The sequence below is a fragment of the Procambarus clarkii genome, chromosome 60 (assembly GCF_040958095.1).
Source record: "Procambarus clarkii isolate CNS0578487 chromosome 60, FALCON_Pclarkii_2.0, whole genome shotgun sequence".
Taxonomy (NCBI): domain Eukaryota; kingdom Metazoa; phylum Arthropoda; class Malacostraca; order Decapoda; family Cambaridae; genus Procambarus; species Procambarus clarkii.
In genome coordinates this window covers 19,180,229-19,194,318 of record NC_091209.1, presented here as the reverse complement: position 1 = coordinate 19,194,318, position 14,090 = coordinate 19,180,229, and the positions used below count along the sequence as shown (strand labels likewise).

General features: G+C 36.8%; 1 protein-coding gene across 4 annotated transcripts in view; it reads left to right on the top strand.

The window, feature by feature from the left end:
* Positions 1 to 1,230: 1,230 nt before the first annotated feature.
* LOC123766731 (uncharacterized) overlaps positions 1,231 to 14,090 on the top strand; it is a 17,510-nt gene continuing 4,650 nt past the window's right edge. Inside the window, exons 1-9 of one of the 4 annotated variants that reach the window (XM_045756039.2) lie at positions 1,231 to 1,412; positions 2,807 to 2,944; positions 4,290 to 4,368; positions 4,713 to 5,445; positions 6,130 to 6,920; positions 9,026 to 9,346; positions 9,653 to 9,823; positions 10,667 to 10,873; positions 12,413 to 12,552. In XM_045756039.2, coding sequence (XP_045611995.2) covers positions 4,366 to 4,368; positions 4,713 to 5,445; positions 6,130 to 6,920; positions 9,026 to 9,346; positions 9,653 to 9,823; positions 10,667 to 10,873; positions 12,413 to 12,552 — 2,366 coding nt within the window. In that variant the 5' untranslated portion in view covers positions 1,231 to 1,412; positions 2,807 to 2,944; positions 4,290 to 4,365. Of the gene's footprint in view, positions 1,471 to 1,551; positions 2,053 to 2,806; positions 2,945 to 4,289; positions 4,369 to 4,712; positions 5,446 to 6,129; positions 6,921 to 9,025; positions 9,347 to 9,652; positions 9,824 to 10,666; positions 10,874 to 12,412; positions 12,553 to 14,090 lie in introns of those variants that run through there. The other 3 variants (XM_045756038.2, XM_045756040.2, XM_045756041.2) reach the window with 3 other exon arrangements.

The window sequence follows — 14,090 nt, the reverse complement described above, 5'->3', positions numbered from 1 at the left end:
TCACCATCAGTGATAAGTGCTTAATTGCACACTAGTTTCTCTATCAGCTATCTCACCCTGTCAGAGTAAAAGAGACAAATGTATGTGTATGCATGTGTGTGTATATATATATGTTTGTATATATGTATATGTACGTATATGAGTGTGTATGTATGTGTATAAAGTATATGTGGAAGCTGATCAAAATTCCATTTCACCTTTGTAAATGCCCATTAATGACACTATGTAAAAGACACATCGAACACTTTATGTAGGGCATACGTAAATCTGTGTATTTATGTATTTACGTATGTAGCTTAGCCTATCATTTTAAAAGCACTACAATCACCTTCTGTGGTTGATTGTTCAATAAATCCCTGAACTATATGTTTAAAAAATCTCTAACCCTGTCCATGGAGGACAGAAGAAAATGCATATATGCTGGTTAGCATTGTTAATGTGTGGCCACATCTGTGGTAGAAAATAAAAATAATAATAAAAAAACTTAATTCAATTTATTTTCCCCATTCTAAGTTTGAGTTACACCCATAAAGAAATATTGTATATTGTATCTCTGTTATCTTCATTACAAGCCAATTATATATATATATATACTGTATATATATATATATATATATATATACTATATATATATATATATATATACATATAAGTGGCTTGTAAGGCCCTAAATTTTGCATTTTATAAGTGTTAACGAGAATAAGTTAGGAATATAGTAAGAATGCCGCCAAGATGCATAACAAATTGTGTCATTAAATCTGTGTAAGATGGGGAGAGGGAATGCCTTTAGTTTGTCAATTTCAAAACATTAATAAGAAAATAATGCTGGAAACTCGTTCTAATTAAATAATTATATTTTTAGTAACTTTGTCTAATTTGTTAAAATTAACAAATGGAAAATAATTAAATGTCAGACTATGAGGCTATAATTATTATATCCTCATTATTATATAATATAATTATATAGTTATGAGGAATTATAAGCCGTAGTTTAATTAACTTATGCTTAAATACGACCCCTGCTTTTCAGGACAAATCTAAGTGCAGGCTTCCTGCCTCCACCCCTCCGTCCAAATAATATAACAGAAATGTAAACTTAAGGCTGTAAGAACTCTTGTATATACAAATAACATTAAAAATACAATAATTACACAAAAATAATTTGTGTGTGAACCTCGATGAGTTAGGTCGCCAGAGACGGTAAATCCCGCCACCGCCAGTGGTCGCCAGAGGCGGTCGCTTAGCCTAGCCGCCGCCAGCGCCATCTATAAACAATGGCTGACAGACTAACTTTTTTGTAACATTAAATAAAGTTAACTCTAAAGAAGTTCGCAATGTATTGTTAGAAAGTATTTGATTCACGCTTTAAATACGATGAATGGCGGGACATATATCAATGGAGTATGTGAGAGGTGAGGTGTGGGCCCCATGCCAGGTGCCCGAGGCGCTGCTCTAGCGGGGCCCTCACAAGTGAGAATATTATTTATTACTTTAATTCAGTATTTAATTTATATATTTTAATTATTACCGCTATGACTGGCCATGTTTATAATTGCGCACCCGCAGTTTATCCTCTCAATACTGTAGGTGATCAAAAATCAATAGTGAGATTACAATTTGTTTGTTCTCAGAGCTCAGTGGTATACTAGTGGGTATAACAGTGAAGGAAAAAGTGCAGCAATTTATGTCGTTAAATGTAAACTAGGCCTATGGGCTGCTGTGTGATTTGGATATGTGAGGAAAAATGCTCGTGGCAAGTTGTCATGATGAACTCCGCAGGAACCTCCCCAAGTCTAATCAAATGCACATTAAACGAAATGATATACAGCGTACAGTACTGTATGTTTGGTATATGGTGCAATAAAGTTTTCATTAATTAGCCACAGTTACCATATACTCCTAAAAATCAATTCGCTATCTTGAATAATGTCAGTGAGTTTGTCCCTATGTCCAGGAAGCACGGTACTTGAGAGAGGTAATTAGTGCGCTACGTATAAATGGCTAGAAGGCGGTTCATGAAGATCTAGGTCTTGCTCCTCTAGTCACTGATAGGTAAGCACAGGGTGGCCACAAAATTTGAACATTCCATAATAATGAACGTTCATTATATGAACGTTCATAATAAGGAACGTTCGTTCCCATAGACAAACAGTGAGAGAGTGTGGATACCAAAATCGTCAGTAGTTTCTAAGAGTCATATGACAAAAAATACTGGGAAGACGAGACATGACGAGCCTAGCTCTCATCCTGTAACTACACTTAGGTAATTACTCACACAGGTAATTAAACAGGCATTTATGTTTATTGGTTGCATTTATGATGATGTCTTTGAACACTTCTAATGGCATAGATGGAAAAGGTAAATTTTTTTCTTGTTAGAATTGTAATATGATAAACTATTCTGTGTTTTAACCTTTGGTGAGAACAAATCTTGTTTAAGAGGGCTAAAGTCAAATTGGTTAATCAAAGAGCATATTAGAATAATTATGAGAACCCCTTTTTTGCAGGTTTCATTTTCTTTCTATTAAAAGGTGTGTTGATTGTAAGAAAAGTGTTTATTATGAGCAAGATTACAGAGTGTTGGGAGTGGCTGCTGCTGAAGACCCCTATTATATCCCATCACACATGACACAATTATGAATATAAATACTTTTTGACTTAAGAAAATAATTACTGTTATTTTTAGAGTCAATTGAGAGCCTGGTACTAATTTCCCTTAATACTGTATTTGTATAATAAAGTTCTAAAAGCAAAATCTGCTTTGATCTTAAATTATTCTCTATTCACTAAAATTTTTACTTTTCAGGACTACAGAAATACAAGTACTGTAGTAAAAGAACTGGAATCAACAATGAAATATCCTTCTCCATCACCAACAGTTGCAGGAAATCCTAGATAACACCATGTTCACCAATGTAACTTAATGTGCCGCATCTTTTAAACGGTAATTGCTACAGAGATTTTAATTTAATTAATCCTTTAAAATACTGTTTATTATTCAATTACTAGATTTAATAGTTAGTTATCTAATATTTGTTCTGATAACTATAGTAAGATTCTTGAGTTATGCCACTCACTTGCTCCCTAATGCCTGAATGTCAACAGTCCGCACCAGTTCAGTGAGGATTGTTTCATGTTGATGCTGCTGGGTCTTACTGGTGCTAGTTTGATACTGATGAATACAGTACTCAGTTCAGCCCAGAATAACCACAAGAAAACACATTCCCAAAAATGTGATAATTTTCGAACACTAATTGGAATCTCGATGACTACCAATTAGAGCTCTCGCAAACTATCGATTGCCGCACTCCATTCATTACACTTGACCACCTGACATAAACTCTGGGGCACCTCTCTTGAGCTACTTGACAGTCTAATGCTGTTTGTTTGGACTGGTGAAAGATAAAAATTTGCTCAAGTAACTTGGTGTTTATAAATGTTATTTTCACATCTATGTTTTGATATCATAGTTAACATAGAGTTCTTGGCAACCAGGCCTCTGGTTGTAATTTATTGTACTTGGCACCTTCTTTTGAAAATAACATTTTCAATAACATAACATAAATAACATAACACCAAAACTTACTTGACGGGAATCCTATATAGTCTTTCTGGCTTGGTGCCTTCTTTTGATAATTACTGTACTTATTTGAGTGGGAATGCATTGTTCAGTACAGTACATATCTAAACTATATGGGAAAGACCCCCAGACCAGATAAGCCAGATATCGGGATAAGCAGAATTCTTTCCAGGGAAGTCCAAAAATGACCATATTCTAAATTTATTGCACCACAACCAACATAATTCTGATTTCCACACAGTCTAAATAGAAAATAACATTTAAAATAGAAACTGTAGCTTACCTTGTTGTAGTTTGTCTTCTTTGTTTGATCTTGAAATGTGTAGTTTTGAAAATTTCCATAACCTAATCTCTGGTTATCTAGATTTCTGTCTGGATAGGGTGAAGGTTTGCCAGAAAATTAACCAGACACGATTTCGGCCGGATAACCCAAATACTGTATTCAGTTCAGTGAGGTTCGGATAACCGAGCTCTTACAGTATATCGGATTTTGTACAATACAATGGATTTTGGATCCTAACTGAGGCGGGAAATAACTGGGTATATGTACCTTTATTGCAACAGTCCTCTCACCAAATTTATGCTTAGACATATAGAACTTGTACAGTGAGCGTTCAAAAAAAGGTTAGTAAGTAATTCGAGTTTGATAATCAAACAAAACTGTATACTGTGTCTAGTTTTTATTAGTTCATTCTTTTTTTATACACAGGTGGGTACAGGAACAGACAACTGCTGATTCCTGTTAGCACTGTTAGCAGGCTGAGAGCTTTTCCTTCCTTTAACTTATGGTAATTATCAGATTTATATAATGTTTAGTTTACAATAATTAGTTTATTAAGGATTACATACCTATTATGTGGATAAGTGGCATAAAGGTTACATAGTCACATTCAGGTACTGAAGCCCAGTGATCAAGCTAAGAAATTTACAGTTGTGATGACTAGTTACATATAAATATTAGTTACCTATCATGTACCCATCACCAATCCAGTGGGCAGTGGTGGAAATGTTAGTCACGTACACGTACCACCTACAGTAGGCAAACTGAGGATACTAAAACAATGAAAAGGAAAAATACTTTTAAGTCTGTATTAAGCATTTCATATATTAATTTGTTTGTATTTATTTACAGAACATGAATAAAAGTAGCAGTAGCAACAGTGCCAACAGAAGCATTGTTTGTGATGACAGCAACAGAAACAATAGAAACAATAATATCAAGAGAGAACAAACAATATGTGAAGGAACCACTGTGCCAGCTGTGTGTGAGGCAGGTAGAGGTGCAGTGTCAGAAGCCAGTAGTGCAGCTGTCAGTGTTCCCTCCACATACCAAGGACATAGTCATGTAGGGAACAGAGGGGAAAGTGCAGCCTCGGCCAATGCCTCATATCATCACAGTGCTGGAGCTGGGAATGGTGAAAATAATGGCATTGCTGTTTCATCTGGCTACCATCATAGCAGTTCTACTGGAACAAATGCACCTGGGGGAGGAGTCAGTGAGCCCTCAAATATTCCAACCAGTTACCATCAAGCAGGCATTGGAAGTGGGGGTCCAAGCATAGGGGAAGGGGGAGTGGCAGGTGGAGGTGGAATACCAGCAAATGTTTCATCAGCCTACCATCTTCCACATGGGGGAGGAGGAGGAGGAGGAGAAGGAGGAGGAGGAGGAGGAGGAGGAATTGTTGCAGGGAATGGAGGTCCTGGAGTGCAAGTTAATACAGCACCAAGTTATTATTACTCACCAATATTGAATTCCCAGCAGTCTCTTCTGCGTCCCATAATGACTGCTCAGCCTCCACTGTATTCCCCACTGCTTGCATCTCAACAACACTCATATCCAATGCCACATGCATCACCTTCTGCAGGTAAGCATTAATAATTCCGGGAGGTCTGTAAATTGGGAAACTTTCACTAGTAATATTTGGCAGTTTTAAAATTATAATTTTGAATATCTTTTAGTTGTCTAGTTTATGTGTATATGAGAGTATATGTGTATGCGAGAGTGGTTGTAGTGTCTCGAGGTACATTACTAGAGGTCATGGAATAAAGACAGCCCAAAACCAAGAAAAAATTGACCAGAAAGTAAAAATACTTGAAGACAAGGAAAAGCTTGTAAGAAGTAAGTACCCTAGAAAACAAGACAAAGAATTGTTACTGATGGGGAAAACACCCCAGTTGTGGAGCACCTGACCACTATAAAATGGCAGCACATGCAATCCAGGATACCAGACAGTCAAGCACCTCATTTACTTGCCCGGTGTTGTCTGGGATGCATGCCTCAGCTAGGCCTACATTTTGCTTCTTGCTTTCTAATTAGTGGTATTGGCTATTATATAAATATTTTTGTTTTCCACATGGAGCTAGTGCTTTGTTTTTGTTCAATTTCCTGCTTGGAAAATGGATTTGAGCAGGTGGAACTAAATTTGGGGTGTCTGAAGGAAGGCCCATGCTAGTTAAAACTGTTAACTAATTACAATATAACAACGACAAATTTTAAGATGATTGTTGTAAATATTGCATTGATGTGTTAATGCAAAAATTTATTTCAGGGTCATCATACTTTGCTAACTTGAGCGAGAGCATGCGTGGTGGACTAACTGAAATGTTGCCAGGCACACCTGAGAACGTTTACAAAGATGTGGGACAGTCTGGGAGGCAAGGATCAAGCACAGAACATACAGCTAAAGCATGTGATGCTTCAGATTCTCGCCAGTATGCCATGGACGTTTGCCAGCGCAGACTTCAGCAAGATGGAGGGTATAATTCTGTGGCTTATCCCTCTTGTGGAGAAGTTGCAACACGACCAGGTCATGGACACGACCAACGAACCTTTGACGATTATTCTCGTATGACTGTATATAGTGAGGATGGGGCAGGAAGAAGTTGGGAAGGAATGGGAGGATGTGGAACAGTGACATCTTCATCAACATCACGCACTGCTGTCCCACCCAATCATATGTCTCACCCATACACCTACTCTTACACTGATTGTCGCCTTGATGCTGCTTGGAATAAGTGTGTGGCAGGCATGAGCGTAGGTACTGTGGGTGGAGTGAATGGGGAAGGTTTTGCTCCACAAGAACAGCAAGTTGATAATACTCAAGTAAAGACTGTAGCTCGTGGTGCTGCCACCCACTCACTGACAGTCAACATGAACATGAGCATGAGTACTGTTGATCCTTCAATGTCTCGATCCCACTATGAGTATCAACCATTACCTGGCACACAGATACCGCCATTTCTACCTTACCTCACACCACTGAGCTACCAGCAAGTTACAGATTCTCGGGTTGAAAATCGCTCAGACCACCGATCAACTTCCCATCGCTCGGATCATCAAGTAAGTACCTTCAGTAATTTGATGTGTTCCACATATAGATGATCCTCATTTAATGACATGTGTTCTTTAAAAACCTCTCATATAATTAAATTACAGTCATGTATATAAAAATTAATCTTTCCATAACTACTATTATATAATAAGAGATATGTTCCTAAGAATTTTCATTCTGTATATTTTCCAAACCATACCAAATAAATATTTAAGCACTGCACAGGAGTATCCACATGCACTAATACAGTGTGTAGACAAAGACAGAACAAATATGGTTAAAATATATGTAAGAGGAGCACTCACCAACAATTTGTAGGTTTGTTGGCATAATGACTTTAAGGAGAATGTGAGAGTTGGAGGTTAGTGGGAGTCAAATAGAGGGCATACACAAACTTATTTGGCCTGCTCTGAACAAACAGTTTTGTGAACTCTCAACTAGTTGATGATGTAAATTCTTAGACAAACTTCTGGCTTTCTGAATTTCCAACAAGCTAAGATGGATATTGTATTGGTTTTGTCCTTGATTAAAATACTGAGAAAACTTCAGGTTCTCCATCGAATCAGTACGAGTGTGAATTAATCTTTGAGCAGCGACAGGATTTGCACAGTGTGCACTTTCTGTTAGTTTCTCACTTTGAGTAAGGATGTCAAACACAGTTGAATAAGGATGACCAAGACAGTTCCTGGTTTTCACACCAGCATCAATCCATCATGAAATATAACATTTTGTGTATAAAGTAATGGCCTTCATCTTAGCTTCTGCATTACTGCAATCATTATCACTTAATACCCTTTGGAATTCATGTTGACTGGAATAAAATGAATACAGTATAAGTTGACCAAACCACACACTAGAAAGTGAAGGGATGACGATGTTTCTTCTCTTCACAATCAACCTGAGAATGGTCCAGGACAGACTGAAACGTCGCCGTCCCTTCCCTTTCTAGTGTGTGGTTTGGTCAACATATTTCAGCCACGTCATTGTGACTCCTCGTCTGCAATACAGTATAACAATGAAGCAGGGCACAAAATGAGTTGCAAAGTATGCCTTGATATTTAAAACTATAGTTAGCAAGAAGTGAATTCACACCACTTTACAAGAGGGAATTCATACCACTTTACAAGAAGTGCATTCACACCACTTTACAAGAAGTGAATTCACACCACTTTACAAGAAGTGAATTCACACCACTTTACAGTGAATAATCATTGCTGTGTGTTTCTTTGTTAACCGAGCAGACACACGAGCCGCCGCCAGCAAAGTCTGGTAAGGGGCACCCTGCTACACTAATGGTCATAAATTGATATGACCATTACTGCTGCAGCTTTTGATGTACTATACACTTGGTATAGTACAATATACTATACCCTTGGTATAGTACATCAAAAACTCACTAATGTCTTGGCCGTCATACAGTATATCAAAACACCATATTGTAACATTGTTAGTAAAGCTTTACTTGTACTGTACTCTGTGTATAGATGTGTATAGATCTTAAAGTAATTATGTACTTGAGATTATTTGCAAATAATTTATCTTAGAAAAAATTACATTTTAATATACATGGGTAATAAAGATATGCAGATACTGAATACACAAAAATCTGTTAAAGAATGCCTTTTATTAATATATTAAACTTTATTCAAAATGTTAGTAATTAATACTACGGTTGAATTGGTATCTGGGATGTCACCCCTGAGTGGTTCCTGATGCTCAGTGTTGGTCAAGCTCAGTTTTAGGGAGATACACCAAGCCTCTGAGACCCACTCTTGTTTACCAGGAGGAAGGATCAGAATCTAGCTCTCCATAAGACACGGGAAGCTTAGGAATACAAAGATTAGTTAAAGCATTCATTTTAAAGAAGAAATGACTCGTCGGTAAAGATAACAGAACAGAACGTTGGACAGAACTATATTATTGAGATAAAACTTGATTATTATATAATGTAAAAGACAAATTTAATGTTTTTAATTGTGTGGCACTTAATTGTTGTTTGGTTATTAAATAAATAGCTCAGTATTTAACAAATCATAGTGCATTTTATATAATATATAAAATTTAATGCTACTAATCAGTAAATCTCAGAAACTTTTACAATGTATATCTTTAGGCTTGTTCTGGGCAAGTGAACCAAGCCAGCACAAGACAACTCGAGCATCACATAGCACCTGCAGCAGAAAAACTTCCTACTCTTCCACTTCCTCCTCCAGCCCAGCCGCCACTTCCCTTACCTCATCCAGTACTTCCTGCTACCCAGCCACCACCACCATCAATAACCCATGCATTACCTCCTCTGACTCAGCCTGCAGTTGCAATTCCTCATGCATTAACATCGAGTGAGCCGAGTGTCAGTACACACACCAACTCTGTCACCACCTCCCACCAAGAGTGTCTCGGTCATACAAAAAATACTCCGATTGATCTCATTCAGGTGAGTTTTGAAGAGTATTTTAGTTTTGCAGGTAATATTTCAATGAGCCAATTTAGCATTAGTTGCAAGTACTGTACAGAAAATGGTTGTGTAAAAAATATTTGGTTGCAACTTTGGAACAAATCCAGGGTACACCTGGCCCTCATCTTGAAATGAGCAGTGTGCTACAAAAACGGCTTCACTTTTATGCTTGGTACACAAAACTGAAACGAGAAGAAGCAAGCCCTTGGAAATTTATAATATTCTTAGTACAGTATTCATACAATAAAATCAAGTTTAGAGCTTACTGGTTTTTGTATTCATCAGGCATGCAGTCACACTGTGTACAAGAAGAAAAATTCAGAAGAGGCAATAAATGATTGTCGCCTGTGTGTGGTGTGTGACAGTGGTGCTACGATGACTGAAGCTCAGCAAGGAGGAGTTGTAGCAGCATCAAGTGCAGTCCCTTGTTCCACCGACTCTCTCGCTGTAACGAAGGTAGGTGTTTGATAAGCTGTGTACGTCACACACATATATATACAGTATATGAATATCTATGATGGGATCAAGGCAGAAGACATTTAAATAATTTTGGCTTTTTGATTTATTAATAATCTTAACGTAACTGTAAGCAATGCAAATGCAAATCTTTGATAGTAACACAGAATTATGATATTTAAGGTTTATAGTTAATAACATTGTGAATGAGAAAGCAGTTCCAGAAAATGGAGAACTTTAGGAAAGAAAAACTGAAAGGGGCACACAAGTTTCACAAATGGAAAATAATTATGAGTGAAATTAAAGAAAAAGCATACAATAAGTGTTTGCTCTGATTTGTTTTTATAAGAATATCAACATTTAAGTTACAGTACAGTAAGGTACAGAGGTGAGTAAAGACAATACCAGCACAGCTGGTCTAGCTACATGACCTTGTCAATATTTAGAGAACTGATAAAGTAAACATTGCTGAAGGAAAGATAAATGTATAGTGCACCTGTGGAATGGCATCGTAATACTGTATTTCTATAATTAAAACAGATAACTAGATATCTTGGAATATTGACAAAATACAATACTAACAAATGTAATGATTGAGTTGCACTAGAGCACCCATCATAGTTTAGGTGATAAAACTACAGAAGAAGGAAAGAAAAATAGTTGAGAAGAATATAGGGCTTGAGGAAGTTAACAGAATGTGAAAAACATAAACAAGTTTTCTTCTTTACAGGCTTTCATATTTAAATTTATCCTGTATTATTATGATTGGAAGCAAAATTGTACTTATTCATTACTTCATTAGTATTCATTGTACTTATTCTACTTAATTATACAACTCTGCAGAATGATATTTCATCGACATACAAGAAGAAGCATGTAGGTGACGAACCATCCTTGACGAGTGATAGTGAGGGAACTGTGTGCTTGATCTGTGATGCAGTGGTAGGCAGTGGCAGCCAGCACAACAACAACAATAACACTGCAAATACAGAAACTGATTCAGCAGTTGCTGGATGTTCAATGGACTCCCTTAGCACTGTTATGTCTAAAGTACGTACCTCCACTATCCCTCGTACTATAATCCTTCATCCCGTTTCACATCTGTTACTCGTATTGGACAATAGTCAACTTTTTGGAAATAAAACAAAAAAGCAGCACAATAAGACATATGAATATGGGCAAATGAGTTAAATCTAGTACAACTAGTGAAAATGTTAGCTACTTGTCAGTCAGTTGAGAAGCTCAAAGAGAGAAATAAGGTAGATCTACCTATTTTTTGGTAGAAATGTTTCCTAATTTCATTCCCTTTTCCACTCCCCCCCCTTCCTTTTCTAATATCTCTTCCAAGACTCTCTTCTCACTGGCTGCAGGTAAGTAGAATAGTGACCTCATTCTTTGTTGTGATTTAATGGTTTTCTCAATTTGGCATGACTAATAATGGGACCGGTTCTAATGACCAAACCACACATCAGAAAATGGAGAAATCCATTTCTTTCCATCCCAGGCCATTATCAAGTCATGTGAACACGATTGGATAATGGTCCTGGACCAACTGAAATGTTGTCGTTTCTCCATTTTCTGATACAGTACTGTATGTGGTTTGATCATTATTTCTTCAGCCACATTATTGTGATTCATCATCTGCATGTGACTAATTCTTTTCAAAGGAGTCCTTTGGTTATCAAAACTTCAGGAGTCGATGGATATCGAGGCTTGAGGAGTCCTGTGGTTTTCGAGGCTTGGTTTCTGCACCCTGGTGTACATTATTCCCTTTGTTCAGTCACTTCACTTTGTTGTTACTTGTCTGTCTCTCATCATAAGTCTTCTGAAAGGCTGTTCATTAACTGCAGGTCTGTGCGCCTGTGTACCAAGATAATTATGATTTCTCAAATGCTGAGTAAATTGGTTAAGTTAGTTCTTATCGTTAAGTTTATTTCCAGTGACACTCTAGATATAATAATGATTAGGGTCTATTTAAGAATGTGTTCAGTATGTCATCTTATATGACTGTGAATACTCCTGGTCTAAGGACACATTGGATCTTACCTTAGAGAACAATTAAATGTAAATACTGAAGCTCAGAAAGATACTTATATTTTATATTAACTCAAAACCTTTCTTTATTATGCATGTTCATTTTCTATGTATCTGATTTCCTATCCAAATACAGCATGCTCAAATACATGTTTTATATTTTTAGTATAATAAAATTATATTAATTTTGATGCAAATTAGTAAGAAACACAAGTCTAGTTAGAATGGAGATCCAGTGACACGAGGGTCCAGTGCTAATTGGTCCGTATAATTGAGACTTAACTGTACTTAACCACAGCACGCAGGAAACTAAAAATCTATTTATTTGTTATACTTGTAATACTCCAATGCTTTTATACATGTCACTATCATTGCTTTCTTTCATTCATCAGGCACAGAGATTTTTGCCAAACCTTCTAGCAAATTTACCACAGCTTTTCCCTCTGAAATCTTTACTGTCACCTTATCTTTTGCATTTCATCTTAGATTTCAATTTAACAGTCATTTTCATGTCATATCCTTTATGTGTTATTTATTTTGTTCTTTTTGTTGCAGGTTAGTGTTGGAGACAAGCTGGGTGGACTGATGGGTGTCATCCTGCCTCGCCACCTACTGCACTCCACTATCATTTGCAGTAAATGTTTTCACCTGATCAATGAGCTTGATATTTTAGAGCATCGTTTCTCTTTATATAGGTAAGATATATATGGGGGGTCCCCTTCAGTGGGTGCCAAGCTAAGCAATGGTTCAGCCAAGGCCTAGGGAGGTGCTTGACATTTCCTTGATTTACTACTCCATAAATAATCCAATCTTTTAGCCTAATCAGAAACATATGAACCCAAGCAACCCACCTACCAGATCAAGTCTGATGCCCAGAAGACATGAATATTTGTGAGCCATTACTTTTCTTAATAGGTTGCATTTTGTAACATTGGTTACAATAACATAACAAAACACAACCAATTAGTTGAGAGGACAGGTTGCTCCGAGACCTGCCCTTGCCTACTAGAGGCAGGACCAGAATCTGGTTCTCTCTACAAAAGCAAACATGTACCCCCACCAGAAAACTTAATTACGACAAAATTAGAAACTGCTTAAGAAAATTGGGTACCTAAAGATAATAAGAATAGCAATCGTTACTACGATGTAAACATTCCATCCATTTTCCACCTGACTGCTGCCAGGTGGCAGCCCAGATCTTCCAGGGGTTCCCACCAGCTCGCTACCTCAATCATTCGCCTGGTCACAGCTTTTCAACACAAACACTACATTTAGTCAATCAAATAAATGCAGCAACGAATGTAAAAACATCCAAGGTGAACACGTGAGCCCCTTTGCACAGTAGCAGTCAACAACCCTCATGTCTGGAATTGAAAGCCACAATATTCTCACTATTCACTTCCTTCTATAGCTCACCAAATCAGAAAAATATTTTATTACCCTTTTTTCTTACTTTTTCATACAAATGTGTAATTATATAAGAAAAAAAAATATTTTGTAATTTTTTGAGGGTTAAAAATCACTGGGTAACTTATCCCCACACTCTTGGCTATTATAGCCGTGGATATACAGTACTGGTACTTAATTCCACGATAATTGCAGTGACTTCTGCTGCAGTTATCAGATCACTTTCATTAAAATATCTTTTTGTAAAAAACTATTAATAGGTGCACTTATCTTTCCTTGATTTGAATTTCTCATTGAAGGCTTATGTTTGGTAACGGCACATTCGAAGTTAATACTGTAGCTCTTAAACTCTTCTGGTAATGCTTGCAGGCAAAAGCTCCATTCTCTTTCAAATTCACTTGTTTTTACCAATCAGTGAAACTATTTCAACCATTTACTTAGAATGAGCAGTAATATATTTTTGCTGTAGAATTGGTCTCCATCTTGGTCTTCCCAAATATTAAAGTTTATTAAAGAGAGAACGTGAACAACCAGTGGTAAGAATGAGGAGTAATAAATGAATGACCAACTACTATTGTAGCAGCTCCTACTGTTGGGAGTTTATGTAGCCCTGAACAAAACTTGTGTGATACAAGAATGGATTTGTCTTTGGTACACACACTATACTTAAATTTTACTAAGTTCTAACTCCACATTTTGCCCACTTCAAATGTGTCTTTTTCAATAGGAATTGGAAACTGCCAAAACAGCAAAATGTGTTTGATGCCGTTATTTTTTTATTTCCCCTTGAAAATGAAATGATTAAGGAGCATCCTCCTTATTACAG